At 34.7% G+C, this 21,318-nt stretch overlaps 9 protein-coding genes across 9 annotated transcripts; 6 read left to right on the top strand and 3 right to left on the bottom strand.

The window, feature by feature from the left end:
- Positions 1–684: 684 nt before the first annotated feature.
- NAEGRDRAFT_58916 (uncharacterized protein) lies at positions 685–5,423 on the top strand. Its single transcript, XM_002673815.1, has 2 exons — positions 685–1,037; positions 1,203–5,423. The coding sequence occupies exons 1-2, from the start codon at positions 814–816 to the stop codon at positions 5,398–5,400; spliced, it is 4,422 nt and encodes a 1,473-aa protein (XP_002673861.1). The 5' UTR covers positions 685–813; the 3' UTR covers positions 5,401–5,423.
- Positions 5,424–5,466: 43 nt separating this feature from the next.
- Positions 5,467–6,534, bottom strand: NAEGRDRAFT_71153 (uncharacterized protein; the record flags this gene model as incomplete). Its single annotated transcript, XM_002673736.1, has 1 exon — positions 5,467–6,534. One exon carries the CDS (start codon positions 6,532–6,534, stop codon positions 5,467–5,469), a length of 1,068 nt encoding a protein of 355 aa, XP_002673782.1.
- Positions 6,535–6,647: 113 nt separating this feature from the next.
- NAEGRDRAFT_51411 (uncharacterized protein) lies at positions 6,648–7,949 on the bottom strand (the record flags this gene model as incomplete). The annotated part of the gene is made up of 1 exon (XM_002673735.1): positions 6,648–7,949. The coding sequence occupies one exon, from the start codon at positions 7,947–7,949 to the stop codon at positions 6,648–6,650; it is 1,302 nt and encodes a 433-aa protein (XP_002673781.1).
- A 1,702-nt stretch (positions 7,950–9,651) lies between these two features.
- NAEGRDRAFT_71151 (uncharacterized protein) lies at positions 9,652–10,623 on the top strand (the record flags this gene model as incomplete). The annotated part of the gene is made up of 1 exon (XM_002673814.1): positions 9,652–10,623. The coding sequence occupies one exon, from the start codon at positions 9,652–9,654 to the stop codon at positions 10,621–10,623; it is 972 nt and encodes a 323-aa protein (XP_002673860.1).
- Positions 10,624–11,023: 400 nt separating this feature from the next.
- NAEGRDRAFT_71150 (uncharacterized protein) lies at positions 11,024–12,124 on the top strand (the record flags this gene model as incomplete). Its single annotated transcript, XM_002673813.1, has 1 exon — positions 11,024–12,124. The coding sequence occupies one exon, from the start codon at positions 11,024–11,026 to the stop codon at positions 12,122–12,124; it is 1,101 nt and encodes a 366-aa protein (XP_002673859.1).
- A 160-nt stretch (positions 12,125–12,284) lies between these two features.
- Positions 12,285–14,959, top strand: NAEGRDRAFT_80844 (uncharacterized protein). Its single transcript, XM_002673812.1, has 3 exons — positions 12,285–12,397; positions 12,597–13,625; positions 13,705–14,959. The coding sequence occupies exons 1-3, from the start codon at positions 12,292–12,294 to the stop codon at positions 14,931–14,933; spliced, it is 2,364 nt and encodes a 787-aa protein (XP_002673858.1). The 5' UTR covers positions 12,285–12,291; the 3' UTR covers positions 14,934–14,959.
- Positions 14,960–15,336: 377 nt separating this feature from the next.
- Positions 15,337–17,595, top strand: NAEGRDRAFT_71148 (uncharacterized protein; the record flags this gene model as incomplete). Its single annotated transcript, XM_002673811.1, has 1 exon — positions 15,337–17,595. The coding sequence occupies one exon, from the start codon at positions 15,337–15,339 to the stop codon at positions 17,593–17,595; it is 2,259 nt and encodes a 752-aa protein (XP_002673857.1).
- A 369-nt stretch (positions 17,596–17,964) lies between these two features.
- Positions 17,965–19,002, top strand: NAEGRDRAFT_71147 (uncharacterized protein; the record flags this gene model as incomplete). The annotated part of the gene is made up of 1 exon (XM_002673810.1): positions 17,965–19,002. The coding sequence occupies one exon, from the start codon at positions 17,965–17,967 to the stop codon at positions 19,000–19,002; it is 1,038 nt and encodes a 345-aa protein (XP_002673856.1).
- A 78-nt stretch (positions 19,003–19,080) lies between these two features.
- NAEGRDRAFT_71146 (uncharacterized protein) lies at positions 19,081–21,270 on the bottom strand (the record flags this gene model as incomplete). Its single annotated transcript, XM_002673734.1, has 2 exons — positions 19,081–20,278; positions 20,324–21,270. 2 exons carry the CDS (start codon positions 21,268–21,270, stop codon positions 19,081–19,083), a joined length of 2,145 nt encoding a protein of 714 aa, XP_002673780.1.
- Positions 21,271–21,318: the final 48 nt, after the last annotated feature.

Below are 21,318 nucleotides of genomic sequence, written 5' to 3'. Positions count from 1 at the left end.
ATTGCGTTCTAATTATTCTAAATGATGAGTATTATTGTGATAAAAGTATTAAATTCAATAATTTGATGCAGCAATCAGGAAGTAAAACATTTGCACATATTCCCTTGTACAATATCCGATGATTACCAACAAGGAATATATGTTGTAATTCCACAATCCATCAATTGTTTTTTGAAAATTAATAATTGCTTCTTAAAATCTGTAGCTATTTACAAATTTCTCCAAAATAATGTTATTCACATTCCTTATAGTCCTATCATGTTGTACATTGAACGGTTTTTAATGTCATAAAGAATTGCTGTTGAAAATCATCAATTCTCTGAACCGTGTTGCTTGTTGTTGTTCAGAAATTTTTTTAATTTTTTAATTTTAAATCGGAAAATTATTTTCTTCACCAAGATAATCTTTACTTTCCAATGAATTACATCAATAAGGTGCATTAAGCAAGAGTTTCACACCATTCATGAATATTATCGAATGGTATCAAAGCAAATTCCTTCACTCAGAATTACATTATTCAACACCATTGTAAGAGACGCACAATTTTTGGCCGTGCGGGTGCAATATCATCAAGCTAGCACTTTCTTCTTGTTCAACAATCAACATTGAATTAATGTCTCATCTCCTCCCTTCAAAAAAGAATCAACAACAATTATTCTTGAAGCAAAAAAAAAGCAAAAAAGTCTATCAATAGCTTTTGTAGCCAAAGAAGAATCTGATTCGGAACAGGAACATCAAGAAGCGTACATACGCCATTTTTTCAATTGTTCCATCCTCATTATCATCATCAAATAGAATTAAATAGAATTAAAAATGATGCAACCATCGCCGACATACAATAAGAATGATGGTGGTGGTGTTTTTACTAATGTTGCTACGAGAGGAACAGCTTCACAACCTACAGTGATGAATCCTCAATTGGCTTTTAAAGAAACTGAAGAAGAAGCTTCGGAGCCTAAAAAGATGGCTGAAAATGTTGATCAATACTTTAGAGATGTTCAAGAAGTGGATGAATTTCAAATTGCAGAGGAGCATCAGTATGTTTTATTTTGTAATTTATTAGTTTTCTAATTAGTATTTATTGTCATCATTATACCATCATCATTATACCTGTCATTTTCATCATCATTGATAAATTCTTTCAATGAAAACACACAAAATAGACAAGACTGTCCTGAAGAAACAGCAAACATCTTCTCCAGATTATCATTTTGGTGGTTTAATCCATTGATGAAAACTGGTTACAATAAGGTTCTTCAATTATCTGATCTGTATAAATTGAGAAAAGTTGATGAAGCTGCATACCTTTCCGATGACTTTAAGAAGAATTGGGACAAGGAAGCAGCCAAAGCAAAAGATCATCAAGATGTCGAGTCACACGAACTCGATGAAAATATTAAGAAGAAAAAACAATCCAAACCAAGTTTAATTTATGCAATTCACAAGACATATGGTCTCAGATTTTACTTGGCTGGTTTGTTAAAAGTTGTCTACGATATTTCTCAATTGACCAGTCCAATTTTGGTAAAGATGATCATTTCAACAATTAGAGATTCCGAGACAGTTCCAGTTTATCAGGGTTATTTATTAGTTTTAGGGCTTTTCCTTCTTCAAACATTTAGTACTTTATTTATTCAACAATATTTCCACATTGTCATGTCACAAGGTATGCGTCTCAAGACAGGGTTGAGTGCTGCCATCTATGCAAAGAGTTTAAGGTTATCCAATTCAGCAAGACAAAAAATCAGTTCTGGTGATATTATCAATTATATGGCAATTGATGCTAACAAGCTTTGTGGTCTAGTGACATATCTACACATGACATGGAGTGGTGTTTTCCAAATTTTTGTATGCTTGGCGATGTTATTCTCACTCATTGGTTGGTCAACCTTAGCTGGTGTTGCTATTATTGTTGTTGTTATTCCCTTAAATGGTGCTATTGCCAGAGTAGTTCAAAAAATTCGTAAGGCCATGCTTCAATTTACTGGTGAACGTATCAAGTTTGTTAATGAAGCTATTCAAGGTATTAGAATTATCAAATTCTATGCTTGGGAAAATTCATTTGTAAAAAAGATTATGGAAATCAGAAATAAGGAAATGTGGAAGATTACTCAATCAACATTTATTGGTATTGTTACCAGTATGTTAATGACTATGGCTCCATTGTTTGTCGGTGTTGCCACTTTTGCTATCTTTGCTGCCACTGGTGGATTGTTGGATGCTGACATTATTTTCCCATCCCTTTCCTATTTCAACTTGTTGAGATTCCCAGCTACCTTCTTGCCAACTATTCTTGCCCTCCTTGCTGAAGCTAAGGTCAGTTTGGACAGACTTCAAAACTATTTACTTGCCGATGAAATTGAGGATATTACTTTAGGATCTGATATTGATTGTCCAATTATTATTGAAGATGGTACCTTTATTTGGAAGTCCAACCAAGAAAAGAAGGAAGAACCAGCAAGCAAGGATAAGAAGAAGCCTGAAGCCAAAAAGCCAGCTCAACCTACTCTCAAATCAAAGACCAAGAGTAAGGGATCAAAGACTGAAAAGAAAAAGTACAATGAATTTGAAGATGAAGAAGAAGCAGAAGCAGATCAAGTCACTATTGAACTTGCTGAAGGTGAGGAAGAAGAGGAAGAGGTAGTAGAAGCTTCTGAAGGTGAATTGCAATTTGTAGATGATAAGGAAAAGGCATCAGCACCAGAAAAGAAAGACTTCACACTTCAACATGTTAACCTTCAAGTCAAGAAGGGTGATTTGGTTGTTATTGTGGGTCTGGTTGGTTCTGGTAAATCATCACTCTTGTCAGCAATTATCGGTGAAATGTTCAAACAATCAGGAAACCTCCAAGTTTCTGGTAGTGTTGCCTATGTTCCTCAACAAGCCTGGATTAGAAATGCCACTGTAAGAGATAATATCTTGTTTGGAAATCCTTTCAATACTGAAAAATATTACAAGACTATTGAAGCTTGTTGCTTGGAAAATGATTTGGAAATTTTAACAGCCGGAGACATGACTGAAATTGGTGAAAAGGGTATCACTTTGTCAGGTGGTCAAAAGCAAAGAGTTTCTTTAGCTCGTTCAGTTTACTCTGATGCTGATGTTTATTTATTCGATGACGTTCTCTCTGCATTGGATCAACATGTTGGTAGATCTGTATTCCAAAATTGTATTTGTGGATTATTATCAAACAAGACTCGTGTATTAGTCACTCACCAATGGCAATATTTGAAGGATGCTGATCATGTAATTGTGGTTGAAAATGGTGCCATTGTTGCTCAAGGCTCTCACTCTGAATTAGTTCAAAGTGATTCCAAGTTCTCTTCCATGCTCAAGAGCTATTTCAAGCAAGACAAGGAAGAAGAAACTGAAGAAAAGAAAGAAAAGGAAGAAGAAGGAGAAAAGAGTATCAAGAAGAGAGATGGTAAATTAATGTCTACTGAGGAACGTGCTGAAGGTAGTGTCAAGGCTAGTGTTTATAAGAGTTATATTAGATATGCTGGTGGTTATATTGTCTTGTTGGCCATTCTTTTACTCTTTACATTGAATCAGGCTTCTCAAATTATGACATCTTGGTTCTTGGCTGAATGGTCAACTATTGCCACACAAAGTATACTGCCAACCAATGGTACTGCATCCAATAGTACAATGTACAACTCCACTGAACTCTTTGATACCGTATTCTCATCTTATGATGTCAATAATGCTACTAATGGCACTCTACCAGCCACTCCTACCGAATTAGGCTACAATTTGCCAATGTTTATTGGTATTTACGTTGCTTTGGGTGTTGGAAGTGCCGTCTTTATGTTCTTCCAAGAACTTTCCTTTGGTTTTTCTGGTCTTAGAGCTGCCAAACAATTGCACTCCAAGGCTTTGGATAAGATTATGAACTCACCAACTCATTTCTTTGACACCAATCCAGTCGGTCGTATTATTAACAGATTCTCTAAGGATACTGAAAGTATTGACGGAAGTCTTATCGGTACTTTGAGAATGTTGCTGAATTGCATCTTTTCAGTATTGGGTACTTTGATTTTGATTGCTACTGTCAGTTATCTTTTCATCATTCCAATTATTCCAGTCTTGTTGGTTTACTATTTTGTTCAAAAGTATTACAGAAGTACTTCTCGTGAATTGAAGAGACTTGATTCCATCAGTAGAAGTCCACTCTTTGCACACTTTGGTGAAACCCTCACTGGTATTGCCACTATTAGAGCATACAGAAGACAAGAAGAATTCGTATTGGAAAATCACAAGTTATTGGACAGAAATAACAAGGCCTACTTTGCTCAACTTGTTTCTCAAAGATGGTTGGCTTTCCGTTTGGAATTGGTGGGAGCTGTAGTTATTCTATTTGCTGCACTTGCTGCCCTAGTTGGAGGTACAACAGCTGCTATGGCTGGTCTGTCATTGTCATATGCTCTTTCTGTTACTTCGACTGCCTCTTGGTTGGTTCGTTGTGCAACAGAAGCTGAAGCTGCCATGAACTCTGTTGAAAGAGTTCTCTACTATTGTGAAGAAATTCCACAAGAAGCTCCAAAGAGTATTCCAGAAACCAAGCCAGCTGAAGAATGGCCACAAAAGGGTGAAATTGAACTCAAAAACGTCTACTTCAAGTACAGAGAAGAACTCGACTTTGTGTTGAGAGATCTCAGCCTCCATGTAAACCCAACTGAAAAGATTGGTATTGTGGGACGTACTGGTTGTGGTAAATCAACCTTAATGCAAGCTCTGTTCAGAATTACAGAAGTAGCTCAAGGTCAAATTGTTGTTGATGGTGTAGATATTTCCAAGATTGGTTTACATGATCTCAGATCTAAATTGGCAATTATTCCTCAAGATCCAATTTTATTCTCAGGAACTGTCAGATTCAATTTGGATCCATTTGATGAATATACTGATCAACAAATTTGGCAAGCTTTGGAAAGATCTCACATTAAGGAAAAGATCAAGTCATTGGAAGGTCAACTTTCTTACAAGGTTGCTGAATATGGTGAAAACTTTTCTATTGGTGAAAGACAATTAATCTGTGTTGCCAGAGCAATTTTGAGAAAGACCAAGATTCTTATCATGGACGAAGCTACTGCCAATGTTGATATGCAAACTGATGCCCTTCTTCAAGAAACTGTTAGAACTGAATTCTCTGACAGAACTGTCTTGACAGTTGCTCACAGACTCAACACTATCATTGACTCTGATAGAATTGTTGCTTTGAAGGCAGGTCAATTAGCTGAATTCGATACTCCAAGAAACTTGCTCACCAGAAGTGAACAATCCATCTTTGCTTCTTTGATTGAGGAAACTGGAAGAAATAACGCTTCCTATTTGAGATCAATTGTCATGGGAGAATTGGATTATATGAAGGAATTGAAAAAGTCACAAGAACACGACCATTAATAAATTATTAAATATATTGAAAATTAAAATTCTTAGGTGTCCTAGGTTGAATGTTATGAATTCATATTATTGAGAGCTTACTTGATTACTTTGAAAAAAACTCAAGATTTTCGTTTGTTTTGTTCTCTTTCTATTCTTTTCATAGTCTTCATTTGTGTGAATATCAGAGGTAACGAGCTTTCGTTTGGGAGCTGCTTTGGATACTTTTGTTTTCCTTTGTGTGGTTTTCGTTTTTGATCTGTTTGTAGGTTTCTTTTGTTTTGGCTTTTCGACCGTAGTTTTTCGTAATACTATTTCTTCTTCATCATCCTCTTCAATGTTACTTTCTGCTTGCGAATGAGATTCCTGTGATTGTGATACTTGTGGGGGTGAGGGTGAAAGTGTTGGCTGTTCTTGTTCTTTTTGTTCCTCTTCTTGAGTACTCAAAAGAGCCAAGTCTCTTTCCATCTTTTCCATCAAAATAAGCCAAAGTGGCTTTGTTACTTGTTTTTCTTCCAATAAATCTCCACATTCCATTCCTCCTAGCTCTTGATCAAATTCCTGAGCTTCTTCATTGACTTCTAATGCTTCTGTATTTTCTGCCTCTGAACGATCGTCTTCCTCGACCTTTTCTTCAATTTTGATCTTCTCGGCTTTCTTCCTTGTTTGGCTTCGTTTTTTGCTTTGTTTCGTCTTGCTTTCTGGCTTCTCCTTTTTCATTTTCTTTTTCAATGCTTTCAGGACCAAAGTTGCCACCAACTCACCACTTTTTCTTTTCACTTCTTCAAATTTCTTTCTCTTCTTCTCCAAACGTTCCTCCTTTGTCAGAGAAGGTCGCTTCTTCTTCTCTGTCTTGACTTGAATCACTTCTTGTTCCTCACAAGCAGCACCTTCTTCAGCCATTGTTTGTTCTTCTTGTTCCTCATCATTATCAGGAATATTTTCATCCTTCTTACATTCCGAAATTCTTTCCTCCTTGATAATTATTTCATCCGTTGTTGTTTTTATTAATTTGTCATCATTAATATCATATTGTTCCATTCCATATGATGATTCTATTCTCTCCTCCGTCTCTTCTTCCACACTTGTTGATGATGATAATGTTTTCTTTTTCAAAATAACCGCAATCCTACTTTGAAGAATTTCCTTCCTCATGTTGTTGCATTTTTTTGTGTAATTGGCTTATTAGGAAGGTCGAGTGAGCACACGAATTTCAATATTTGGCTTGTATTGTTGTTGAATTTGATGTGAAATTATTTACATGGAGGTTAATTCTCTCTTACTTGTTGAATGATTTGCTTGATTTTGATTTGTTCTCCAATTTTAATACCTAATTCTTTTAATTCTTGGCCTGAGAGAGCTAAAAAGACACTGCCATCAATGTTTTCATTTCTGAAAGGATCTTTCACGGATTCATATAGCTTTTCGTCTATTAATTTGATAAATTTGATAAGGTCTTCTGTTGACATGGCTTCTAGTTGTGACACATTTTCTTTCACTTTGCTCATTAAGGATTGACTTTTGAATGGTGTTAACACCAAAGCTGGAGTGGTTTGGATTGGTGGAGGTGCAGTAGTTTCTTGAATTTCATCATCTTCATCACTCTCAATTTCAATAATCTCTTCTTCATTCTTTTCTGACTCCGTAGTTGTTTTCTTTTGCTCAATTGGAACATTTGCTTTGGCTAACTCGACCAAGTATCCAATGTAATTACGATATTTAATTTCAAGGTTAATAAGAAGCTCCTTATAATCGAAATAAGTTGTCAATCCACCAGCTTTTTGGGAAGGGATTTGTTTGACAGCTCCAAAATTCAAGCTCATTGCGGCTGAAGTCTTTATCATGGACTCTTTAATTTTGATTTGTGGAGATTCAGTGGATTTAATTTTTGAATTATCACCATGAGATTTTCCCTGATGAGATTTCTGGGCACGATGAATCTTCACCTCAATAACACCTAATTTATCTAATAGTGCACGATCAACTACTTCACTTTCGTCCTGAGCCATTTTACTCTTGCTGACAATAAAGTCTTGTGAAAAGCCTTTGGTATTATTTCTATAATCTCCAATCAGTGTTGTTCGTTCACTCTTAAGAATTTTTGAAGCAGCCTCCAATCCATTAAACCCAATTACATAGGCAACATCAATAGAACTCTTATTTTCCAACAAAAATCCAATACGAACTTGTTCCTCTCCTCCAGTATCATCCGACAGTCCAGAATTAAATTCACTAATACAACAAGCAATAGATCTTTCTACAACTTCAGGCTCGGATTCAGGTTCAACCTCATCATCCTCATCATCATGATTTGGAATATTCTTCAACACTCTATAATCAGCTCGTTTCCAATTCTTCTCATCTGAATCATCACTTGTATCATCAACCTTTCTAGTTAATAAATAAATACGAATATCATCCAAATCTTCATCCGAACAAACTTTTTTCAAAGCCTTTGGACGTTTTGTTTTCTTGCTAGGCTTTTCTTGCAGTGAAGAATTTTCCTCGCTAGATGCTGATGATGATGTTGTTGAAGTGAGCGAGGATCGGCTTCGTTTATGTGACGGCATTTTTTTGTATTGAAAAACAAAAAGTTTTGGCTTTCTAAATTTGTAAAACTTACAAATTTGCCTTTTTTACATCATGTTACATTTCTCTCCCCTTTTTTGATTGGATATAATATTGTAATTTCCTTTTCATTATTAATTATTTTTTGTAAAATTATTTCAGTATTCCAATTTTGGTAATTTTGTTTTTTTGTTGGATTTTTTGGGGTTGAATAAATTAAATATCGATTAATAATTTCTTTCATAATTTCCTCAGTACCTTGTCCAGTTTTAGCACTCATGTGCACAATTCCACAATTTAGCATGACCCTGTTTCGAATTAATCTTCTAATAAGTATTTCTTTAGTTTTGGTATCGATTTGAGAATTATTACTTGCTGATTCGGATAGTAAATCACTTTTTGTGAATGCAATTATGCATGGAGTATCATCACAATCCTTAATTCTCAATATTCGATGCATTTCATAATACAAATGAGAAAAACTATGTTCTAGTGATTTTACAGAATCATGAATCGATGGAAATACAATAATTGACACTTGGCAGTTACGAACTGACATATCTCTAAGTGCTTCAAACTCATCTATTCCAATTTTGAATTCAAAAATCCTCAAATAAACTTACCATAAATGGAAGGTTCTTCAAATTCAATGTCAAATTTTTGATTATTGACACTAATTTGTTTTCTAAAAATTTCTTCCACAGTTCCCATATCAAACACTTCAAAGAAATCATCATTGGCGCATCTTCTACATAGATTTGATTTTCCTGCTCCTACTTCTCCCATTACACACACTTTGAAATTATTAGATTCTTGAACTGAATGTTGAATGTTTCGAATAGCACAACAATCATTATTAAATTTCATTTCTACCATTTTATGTAATAGTAGATAACATCTTTTAGCTTTTGGTCTGATCTTTTCCTTTTTACTTTCAATAAATCCTTTTGGAAAGTAAAATTCTCTCTGGATTAAAATTATCCAAAATTCGTTTAATTCCCTTCCAATCGGAATGTCATCATTTTGAAAGAATGAACAAATAGATTGCAAATTTAAAACCATTCGTTTCATATTTTCAAGTATCATTGAAATAGGATGATGGAAAAGTGTTTCGTCTGCAACTTTCCAATATTCTGATGTATTCGGATAGTTCAGAAAGGAGAGAATGACTCTAAGAATTTCTGTAGGTAATTTCAACAGAGAAGAATCACTTTCTGTCCGTTTACGCATTTTTTATAATTATATTAATATTATAGAACTACTGGCCAATAAACCAAAAGAGCTTTGGTTAATTCGATTCTATTAAAAGAAAAGAAAGTGTATGAAATTGTAAAAACCTTAGTTATTACAATTGTATTCCGAGTCGAATTTGTGTTAGTTGTCATGAGATGCCAAGTTTGTTTTCAGCATGAAGAAAAAAAACTTGGACAACCTTCCAAGTTTAGTAAGTCTAATGTCTTGAATATACTTCAGTGAATTAGGATATGTCTTGTGTAATATGTTAGACTTCAGTCAAATGAAGAAGGAAAATGACAAGTAACAAGTTTATTGTGATGTTTCGCATACTGAAATTTAGTGAAACCACATGAAGATAACAAATATAGAAAGTACATGAAAACAAACTTAAAACAACTTTCGAATAAATTTTCCCCTCATTCTTCTCTTCTTCACTTCTTCACAATACTCAAAAAAAAACTATTCAAAATGGCTTCATACGAAATGCAAGGAGCTACCTCCACCTCTCCTTCCTCGCAAAAGACCCCTCTCAATATCCACCAACTCAACCAAGAACGTCATGTCAAGAATAGAATCTTTGGTTGCAGAGAACACAACCCATGTGAAGCAATAATGTTCTTCTTGTTCAAGGTAATCACATTGGGACTTTCAGAACTCTTATTCGTCAATCAAATTACTCGTTACGAAGTTAGAAAGATGAGAATTGGTAATCGTCGTTTGAATTATGATACTTCTCATGGTTTTGGCATTATTTTTAGATGTTTCTGGAATAACATGTTGAATTATTTGACGCTCGGCATTTGGTACATTAGTGGACAAATGACAGTTCATTATTATTCTCATTTGGATGAGAGAATTCATTGGGCAGAGGAGGTAAAGCCAAGAAAACCAACTCAAGATGAAAAGATGGAAGCAAGTGGAAGTTTTCCAAATTTGGATGAGTTTGTGGTTTGGCAACCTGAAAATGATTGTCGTGGAGTGATTCGTTATTATGGTGTTCATCTTGGATGGCAAAGAGAATTGTTATATACCTTGATGAAGACTTGTGCTATTTTGACATTTGGTTTCTTATATCCTTTCGTCCACCAATATTATAATCCAAAGTTTTTGGAACAAGTTAGATATGGAAGAGGTCAATTCGTTGTTATTCCACCACAAGTTGCTTCTCAATTGAGAGAAAGAAATAAGAAAACTCAAATCAATTACAATGTTCAATATAGCTCACAATATCCAATCATTGGTCAACCAATTACTTCACCAGTTGAAATGAGATTCGAATGGACTGCTGATACTACTGATATGTTCTGTAGATACTTCTTGGGTGCAGTTATCAATAATTTCACATTTGGTTTCTTCCGTTGTTGTTACTGGTATTGGTACATTTTCAATTTTTACAATGATCACTCTTTTATCATTCTTGATGGCAAGTCTCATATCTAAATCACAATCCATTCTTGTAGTAAATAATAATTCACTCATAAACTTGAATTTTTTTATAATTTCAATTTTTTTCCAAATTCTAAATTAATAAAAAAACCAAGTTCATCATCACCCCAAGTTTTTCGTGATCTAGATATTCATCATCACATGGCTGATGAAAACTTTTAAAACTCATCTGTATTCCGATAACAGCAACCAATTCAATCTTCAAATGATCGTTAATAATAACAATATCTTTAATGCACCAACGAATGATGATGATGAAGGAGAAGAAGAATACTGCTCAACACCAGATGAAGATTCTTTTCCATCATCATTATCATCACCAACAATACAACAACAACAAGACAACATCAATACAAAACAATTGAAAAAACGAAGAAGAAAAAAAAAGCGAAAAATGTCCGCCGTCAGTGGAGAGTCATCCTCATCATTAGTTGCTGATCAACAAGAACAGTACTATATTGAAAAAACAGATTATGGAGAGTTGAAGATTACACCTATTGATATAAATTGTTTGGAGGCTTGTATGAATCAAGTGGCTGGGCATGGAACGAGAAAGAAAAAAAAGGAACTTTCATTGATGGTCAGGGATTGTAAAATATACAAGGCAATACAACCAGGAAAGAAGAGATCGTGGTCAGAGGTTCATTTCTATGAGAATCAAGTTAAATTGGCAGCCTATCTTCTTCCTTTCATTCCGAAATATTATGGAGTGCAAAGAACTTTTGTACCTTTGGAAGAAGGAGAAATACCTGATATTACATCAAACAGCTCAGTGATGGATACTTTATATTTACAACAAGCAGGTGTTAGTACTAATAGTGATTTGAATAGTCAATCTTCATCGGAAGTGTCCTCATCATCAGTGTCACCTGCCAATACACCAACACTTCCTTCACAACAAACTTTCAAACCAATCGATTTTATAGTATTAGAGGATATTACAGCTAATATGGATCATCCAAATGTGATGGACATTAAAATGGGTCAAAGAACCTATGGCGAAGATGCCTCACCACAAAAGATTTTGGAAGAAGAATCCAAGTACGTCTATCAACACCAACTAGGAATGAGAATTAGTGGAGCTAAAATCTATGACATTGTAAAAAAGGAATATCAATATTTTGATAGACAGTGGGGAAGAAGTGTCACCCCTGATACTATTGTTGAAGCAATGGAAACTTTCTTATTTAGTAATGGGTTTGATGAAGAAACTCGTGTTAGTGTAGGAAGACACGTCACTAATCTTTTACTGAAAGAAGTAAGAAAGATTCACCATTTATTCACAGAGAAAAACGACAAATTTAGAATGTATGCTAGCTCACTTTTAATTGTTTACGATAGAAACAAGAACTTTTCAATGAAAATTATTGATTTTTCCCACGTTCACCAAAACCTCCTCCATCAACCAGTTTACGACACCAACTTTATTCAAGGTCTCGTGACAATCATCTCAGTTTTGGAAACTTTGGAAGAACGATATAGTCAACAACAATAAATTAGTTGCGCTTCCAATATCTCAACAATGAACTCCGAAAAATCTCCTTCTCGGAGTTGTACAATTTTAGTTTTGCATGATACTTCCCAAAACTGCAAAACGTTATTACTGCAGTGATTTTGTGTGAATTGCTTTTTTCGACTTTAAAAAAAATAATGAACTCTAGAATGTCCTCTCACTTGCTGTCCACGTTGATGCTTGTGGTCGTTGCCACTAGCTGCCTTGTGCTGTGTGGTTTCTCGGAGGCTCAAAATGTTTGTCAATTTACACCAAGTAGGTATTCTTAAAAATTGATGAAAATTCAAAGTGGATAACTCATCATTACCTATTAATTAAATTTGGAATTTAAAATTGTTTTTATTAAATCGTCATCATGATGACGTTGGAATTATTTTATATTGTAAATTTCATCATCATCAACTTGGAATTTAAACATGGATCATCATCATTAATAATACTATTGATTGAATAGATACTCCTATTTCATACGACTCGATTAAATCATGTGTTTATAACATTACATTGGATTCCGAAATTTCTAAACAAACACTTTCTAGTATTCAAAAGACAATTCCAATGTACGTCTTTCGTGAATATGTAAAGAATGCTACCGATCCACGTTTCAATATTAGAGTTGATCTTTTGGCTGAATTGGAAAAGATTTCCCAAGAAACCTTTGAATATGATTTTGATTTCCATCAATCAATTGTTGCTCTCTTCAGACAACTCAATGATGGACATACTTTATATTTTGCTCCTCAATGTTATGGAAATTTAGTATTGAGACAACCATTCTCTATCATTTCCTATCTCGATGATGCTGATAATGTTCAAAAGATTGGAATTGCCTCTCTCAATAATGCTTCTGGAATTATTGATTATTATACTGGTTTGGGATATGATTTGAAAAAGTTTGTTGGAGGTGAAATTACCAAAATTCATGGAAAGGTTGCTATTAGACATATTGTCGATTGGGCTAATGCTAATGCTGGTGGTTACAAGGATGAAGGAGCTCGTTTCAATGTTGCCATCTCTAACTTGTTCATGACTAGATCTTTGAATAGACTCGGATTCCCAGTTAATGGTGAAATTGTTTCCTATGAAATTTTGGCTACTGATGGAACTACTAGTACTGTTAATATTCCTTGGGTTGGTTCTTCATTGATTAATTATCAATCACCAAACGATTTCTATGCCTCATGTCTTGCTACTGCTAATAGAGCTAGATTGACCAATGAGGAAAAGAAGGTCGATCCTCTCCAAGAAAAGAGAACTCTTCCACTTTTGTCTAAAGCAACCAAGGATACTCACAATATTGTCAATCTCATCACTGGTGATCAAGTTAATTATTTCCAAATTGATGGAAAGGTTGGTGTTATTACTGTTGAATCTTTTGTTCCAAAAGATGAAGTTCAATTTGCTAAAGATTTCCAAACAGCCATGTATCTTGCCAAGCTCAATAAGATTCCACGTATTATTGTCGATGTTACCAACAATGGTGGTATGTATTCTATTTTAACATTATTATTCAAATAATTTCCAAATACTAATACTATTCTGATTAATTTAATAACAAATAGGTGGTGAAGAATGTTTGGGTTATGCCCTCATTAAATATTTGCACTCTAATGCCTTCTCTAGCAATTTTGAAACTCTCTTTGCTAGAACTGACATGATTGCCACAGAATTGGGAAGACAATTAGCAACTGCTGGAACCAAATTGTCACCAGATGCTGATTCTATTTGGAATTTTGCTACTTGGAAGACTATTGATGGAAAGAATTTCAAAGATGAAACTTGGTATACCAATCAAAAGAGTTACATTAGAGGTACTGATGGAAAACCAGCATTCTATTCATCCATTCTTAAGGAAAATTATTGTCAACCATCATTTGATAATTACTATTTCACTGGTGAAGATTTGTTAAAGTACTCACCAGATGATTTCATTCTCCTCTCAAATGGTAGATGTGCCTCCACTTGTGCATTGTTCACTCGTCACCTCCAAGAATCTCAAAAGGTAAAGACTGTTGTCGTTGGTGGTTTGAGTGGTCAACCACAACAAATTGCACAAGTTCCAGGTGGTCAAGTTTATGAATTTGAAGATTTACTTGCTGATATTAAGAGTTTGAACATTAATTCAGATGTTACTCCAAAGCCACTTCCAGTTCAATCAAGATTCAGATTTGCCATTCGTGAAGCTTATGCTTGGAATCAAAATGAATTAACTCCTTTGGAATTCTTCTTTGAAGGTTCTGATTTCAGATTGAGTTATACTAAGGAAAGTGCTGTTGATAGATCAAAGGTTTGGATTGATACTATGAAATTCTTTGATATTTGTGCTAAATGGCAAACCAAGGCATGTAACTTGACCAATGGACAAGGTGTTCAAAATTGTAATACCAACACTGGTAAATATGTTCCAACCTGTATCTTGACCAGCTGTAATCCTGGATTTGGTTTCTCTGCTGAAAAGAAGAACTGCATTCCATGTGCCATTGGTGAATATAACCCAGGTCAACTTTCCTGTACTGCTTGTACTAATAAGCCAGCTGAAAATGCAGTCTACACCAACTCATCCACTACCAACAATTGTCCATTCGCTTGTGATGATGGTTATGATTACAATGCCTCAAAGAATACTTGTGTGATTTCAGAAGATATGAAAGTTGGTAAGGCCTTCTTTGGTATCATTATTTCCCTATGTGCTCTCTTCTTAATCTTTGCAGTTGCCTTACTCATTGTGACCGTTGTCATGTTTGTAAGGAATTACAAACGTGTCTCTGGTGAAAGAGCTACTCTCTTATAACTCAAATAAAACATCAATTAAATCCATTCTCAAGATTCTCAAGTTTGTTCCATTAAACATGTAAACAGTGAGATATGATCATATCTGGTTGGGAACATGCCCATTCGTGTATGATATTCTGCCAATTATGTCTTTGCAAAACCACAAATCAAACACACAAAAAAAAGCTCCACACTACGAAAAAGCAAAAACAGGGCCACCCACAACAATTTTGGATTGTGTGGCGACTGTGCTGAAATCAAAGAGAGACTGCTTGTGTTTTTCTTATGATTTTTATCGGAGAGAAATGATAACGAACAACAGGAAATATAATCATCATCAAAAGGGAGGAGCAATATCTGGAATTATTGTCAATATAATTTGTTATTATTGGATATTTAATTTATTAATGTTGGAAAATGTGATGATGGTGGAGGCTACTGCTGGGATTTCTACGAATTTATTTAATAATTGTCTAGTGACTGGACCTGTACGAGTGGAATGGGATTTAATTCTTTCAGGGGGTGTTAATCAATCAATGATGAGTAACATGAAATTTCAACTAAAATCATCAAGTATTGATAGGACTATTATTTGTCATGGAATTTCGTTTCTTACTTCAGTCACACCTTCAGAAACTTTAACAACTACTCCTAGTGGCATGCTTGTTAATGTTCCCTATTACTTTTTCTGCAATCATGTTAGCTATTTACCTAGGAATTTGGATACGTTTGGAGAATATTCGTATTCAGTGTGTATCATTTACAGGAATCAGACACATTTTGAAGAGTGTCGTCGACCAGCTACTAAATTGGAGAATTTAATTTTCAATTCTAATAGGAGTGAATTAACCCATCAGGACTTGCAATTGAACTCCTTTTATCCTATTCAATTGACAACTAAACTCAACATCGATAATACCCTATTGCCACGTTTGAATGGTAAAACTATTGTGCAAATAGTGTTCAAGAAAAATACTGGACTACAAGAGTTTGTTAAATTTTCGAGAAATGAGTCTTACACGGCTCCATTTCTGAAGGAGGAGCAACTATTCGAAGTGGTTCAAATTTTCAACTTGACTCAATCACATGGATGGGAAAAGGAATGTAATGCAGCTTTTTTTCAAACAAGACCATTCTACAATATTTGGAAGGGTATTTCTTGTTTCATTGTGGCACTTGTTTGCATTGGTCTTTTGGTAATGCTGGTCAAGGCTAGAAGGAATAGATATATTCAATCGAGATTCTTCTCGCCCTACTTTTCAACAGTTCTATTCTTTCTGGTGAGTGTATTGAGATTTGGTTTTGTGATGGCATCCTTTGACAATTATTATATGAACCTTGTCATGACTGCTGTCCTGGTATTGGTATTTTCATTGTATACCTTGCAAACGGTGAGATACTTTCTTTGTAGATGGTTCTACAAGAAGTATTATGAATCTGAGAGGAAGGAAACGTTCTGGTTCAGAATTATTTCATCCAAAATCACTTACATTATTTGCTCCATTCTTTTAATTGGTTTTGAGGTTATTTTAATTTACCTAGTTTCTGGTATTGCTGATACTACCTTAAAGAATGATATTTTAGATTATTTGACCATAGGTGCATTTGCTGTAATGATTTTTCTCAGTCTCAGTTCTACGACATTATACTTGCTGACCAATAGAGGAATTATCAAACAATTGGGAAGTTTTACCAAAGTTGTCAAGTGGTATTTTGTTTATGACGATACTTTTAAATATCATGCAGAGTTTTTAGCTGTTATTATTACTGCACTGGCTGGAATACTTTACTTTGCTCTGAGCTTGATTAATGGAAGTTACATGAGTGAAGTGTACTTTTTACCAGTTACGAATATGATGGCCACTCATATTATTGGATATTCTCTTTATGGTATTTCCAAAACATTATTTGAAGTTTGTTTGGTTTGTTTTGAACCAGGTTATTTGATTCTCATTTATTGGTACGAATCTAGACAGCCAGCCCTCGAGTTTGAAGGTCTGAAACAATTGAAATCAGAAATGGAATTTTTTTTCGCTCACAAAGTGGACGATGTACTCTGTGTAGATATTATGAAAAGATTTCTGGCCGCAGAATTCAGAGCCGAGTTATTGGAAGTCTATATTTTTGTCTCAAAGAATTCAAACTTTACCGAACAGGACATTACAAATATATTCCCAAATTATGTTTTGAAGAATATACTAAATGCAGAGGCAACTTCATTCAAATTGAAGGACAGTTTGGAAACTAATTTGAAAAAACTTGAAATGGTGATTGAGGAATCGACAATAACTCAAGTTCCAATCAGTCATCAAGGAATTATCACAAGCAAATTGGATTGGAAGAAGAAATTTATTAGTTTGGTAACTTTTCAAATGATTGACGCCTTTAGCAGATTGAAACAAACACCAACTTACAAAACTCACTATATTGGAATGAAGGAATTTGAAAATCAATTTGTTTCCAAGGTATTAGGAAGAGTTGGATCTCATAACAAATCCATTAATGATACCACTGTTGAACATCAGCATACCATTCAACAACAACAACCATCACCATCATCAGTACCACCACAACAACAAGATATGACAATACTAAATACAGCCATTCCACTCCATCAAACCAAACCATACATTAGTGTGGATTCAAATTCAACAAACGATACCACCTCCTCTCTCAAATAGACAATATTATATGTTGGTACCAACTAGTATCATTAGGAAATAACAAGCCAATAAGATCAACAGAATTGAAACAGACCCAAGATATTCATAACATTATATATTTATTTGAAAAGAGTGGGACAGATGAAGACGTTCTCAATTCCGAGAAGAATAAGGTGTAGGTATGTTCAAAAGTTCAATTTCCTAACCGTTACACAAAAATTAAGGCGTAAATTTTTAAAAATCAAAGCCTTAAAAAAAATCCTCATTACGCCACAACAACATAAGCTGCCATTCTTTGTGTTGTTTGATCATTGATTCCGTAGTATTAGTATTTTAATAGATAATTGTTTAAAAAGCGAGCGAATATTAACAGTTGAGGAGAATAAGATGAATTCAGCAACAATTAACAAGCCAACATCGTCATCATCATCGACGATCGGCTCTGGAAGACAAGCTCGTCCTTCCAGCTTACCAAAAGGAAGAACAATACCAAAACCTTCAGTGAATAGTAACAATGCACAGAGCATTGCAAGAAAACCAAGACCTTCGAGTGCTTCTGTATCGAGGGGAGGAAATACAACAACATTGAACAATGCGGTAGAAAAGAAACCAGCAACAATAGTAAAGGAAGGTCCAGTTACTCGTACATCATTTGAAACTGGAAGTCAAGTGAAAGAGGAATTGAGAGAAAAGGCAAAACTATCGATTAGAAATCAAAGATTAACAGAGAGATACTATCTCACATCACTGCAATTGTTAAAGAGAGTGAATGCTGGAGCCTGTAAAGATAATAAGGAAAGAAAGGTAGCAATGGATCGATTAAAACTGATGGAAGATTTACATCTCCAATCGATAGAGACAACGGATTTGAGTTTACTTGCAAGTGAGGAAAATTTGAAAAAGATGCACAAGAACAAATATCCAAATATACAACCTAAAATATACGAGGCCAGTAAGAATTATGGAGCTGGAGCAGAGAAGGAAAGAGAAAGGGAGGAAAGAGAAAGACTCAACCAGACAACTGCAAAACAACCAGTGGAACAACAACCAGAAATTGAGAAACCAAAAAGAACACTCAGAGGAAGGGCTGCTCCTTCGACAACAAATACCACCACTACCGCTCCTACAACCAGTGATAATAGATCTCCAACGCCAGAGAATGAAAGTGCTGATAGCTCTTCAGATTCAGATTCTGACGAATCATCTGAAAAACCTAAAGTTTATAATAGACCATCTGCCACTTTGTACAGACCTCCACCAAACTCCTCCACAACTCAAACAACTCAAACAGATGAAAAACCAAAGAGGACCCTCAGAGGAGGAGAAACCAACGATTCCAGAAGAAAATCAATCACCAACAGAAAGCAGTCCAACACAAGGAAATACACAAACAGAAACAACTATAGAAGAAACTCAACCAACTGAAAGTAATGTTTGTGAACTGATGTTCATTCTGTAGAAGAATGAATGATCCAAACCTTTATTTCAATAAACCTAGATCTTTTATTCTTTTGCCCATTTCTCTAGATAGGGCTGAAGTGTTGCCTTATTGCAAGGTTTCATAATGACCGCATCAAATACATTGGTTGGAAAATCACACAGAACATCTGCTGTCAGAACAATAATCTTGAGCTCATCTTTGTATCTCTGTCTTAATATTGTGGCTGCTTCCAACCCATTCAAGTTGGGCATATTCATATCTGTAATGACAAGCTTGTGCTTCATAAAATCTACCTTTTCCACAAGTTCTTTGCCATCCCTAACTGTATCACAACAATATCCTAAATTTTCCAACAACTTTACCAACACTTTTCTATTGATAGAATTATCCTCTGCCAGAATTATTCTTGCTTTAGGATTTGAGGAGACCTTGTAATCCTTTTCAGAATGCTCAAACAATTTCAGATATGAAGCTTGAATTTGTAATTGTCTATTAATGGAAGAATTGGCCAAATCCTCTTTTGAACCATTCCTAGCTAGAGATTCTTCTACCAATTCTAAAGGTAAAGAAATTGTAAATGTACTTCCAATACCCAGGTCTGACTCGACAGAAATCTTTCCTCCCATTGAACGTACATTGTGCATTACAGTGTTCAATCCTAATCCAGATGATGGCATTGTTGATTCATTGACATTGTGCAATTGAAAGAATGGCTCGAAAATCTTTTGTTGCTTGCTCTTCTCAATTCCAACACCATGATCCACAACTTTGAAAACAAAATTCTGTTCCTTAATTCCATTGATCAAGCGTGGCTCACCTTCGCAGGTGCAAATAAATTCTACAACTCCATCCTTGTGGGAGGCCTTCACTGCATTGGTTAATAAGTTACTAATCACTTGTTGAATTCTCGATTGGTTAGCTCGCACGCAAGCGTTCTTTGAAACCTCATCAATTATTAATTTACAAGACACATTAAATTGTGTACAATAACTTCTAATGATATTTTCTAATAGTTTCATGCATTTTCCAAGATTGAATACTTGAATGTACTTGTCAATGGCTCCTTTCTTTCCCACAGTCTTTTCATGTTCAAGTGTAGCCAAGAGTAAAATATCCTCAATAAGAGTGAGTAAAATTCCATCAGCTGAAGCAATAGTATCAACAAGCTCTGTTTGTTGTTGTGTCAAATTGGTTTCTCTTAAAAGTTCCACACTTCCAAGTGAGCTCAAGCATGGAGATCTGAATTCATGACTTATATGTCTATATTTCAAAGTAAATAGTAATTTAGAATGATTAAAGACCTACCTTAAAAATGTTTGTTTTGTCAAGAGAGCTGATTGAAGTTTGCTACCTGTATGTTCCAGTGAAGTGACCTTATTCTTCAAGTGCATTGAGATGGTTGTAATATAGAAACTAAACATTACAACACACATCATGGTACTAATATTCTCTGAAAAGAAAAATCCAAAATCTTCTGTACTCTGTCCAATCAATAATAGAAGAAATCTATACCCAAGATTTCCTATGAAATGCATTGAAATATAATAGGTTGGAAATAGAGTCCAAATCATATCCTCTCGTTTAAGATTATTGTTACTCGTAATAATCATGAAATAAATTGGCATGAGCATCATTCTCATTGATCTTAAATAGTAAAATCGTAGAGAAAATAATATTAAATTACAAATCATTCTTCCCTTATCATCTTCAGCATTTCCTGCTTTATCGGATCCAACTTTGACAGCTGCCCATATCGAGTTGAGTGCAAAACGAGTATTCACCAGAAATCCAACAATAAAAGAAATCGCAAGCACTACGGTAGAGTAGAAATCTTGATAATAGAATGAATAGAATAAAATCGTATGATATTGAATGAATAAGGTTATTGAAACCATCTTTGGATGTAAAATTCCCTTGATTAATAGATATTCAAATGAAAACCTAGAAGGATATGTGTTTAAATCTTCTCCAGTGGATAGTGTAAAGCTATCTGACTTTCTCAAACTCGAATTTTCTGACTCATCTTCTTTAGAGGAATCATCCTCATCATCTCCTAATATTATTGTCTTGTGTAGTTGTTGTTGTTGTTGTTGAGTATTTCCCTCATTACTATTCAATTCCTTCTTCATCATCGACAATGAATCACCAGCAATACTGTTATTTGTGGCCAATGATGAGGGTATTATTTCAGATGCAGCCAAATCCTTTTTTTCAGCGTCCATTATTTCAACACCTTTCAAATCATCTCCCATTATTTTTCCATTCTCCTCTCCTCCTCTAATAACAACAATGGAATCTCT

The sequence above is a fragment of the Naegleria gruberi genome (genome assembly GCF_000004985.1).
Source record: "Naegleria gruberi genomic scaffold NAEGRscaffold_44, whole genome shotgun sequence".
Classification (NCBI taxonomy): Eukaryota; Heterolobosea; class Eutetramitea; order Acrasida; family Naegleriidae; genus Naegleria; species Naegleria gruberi.
This window is presented reverse-complemented; position numbering and strand designations above follow the sequence as displayed.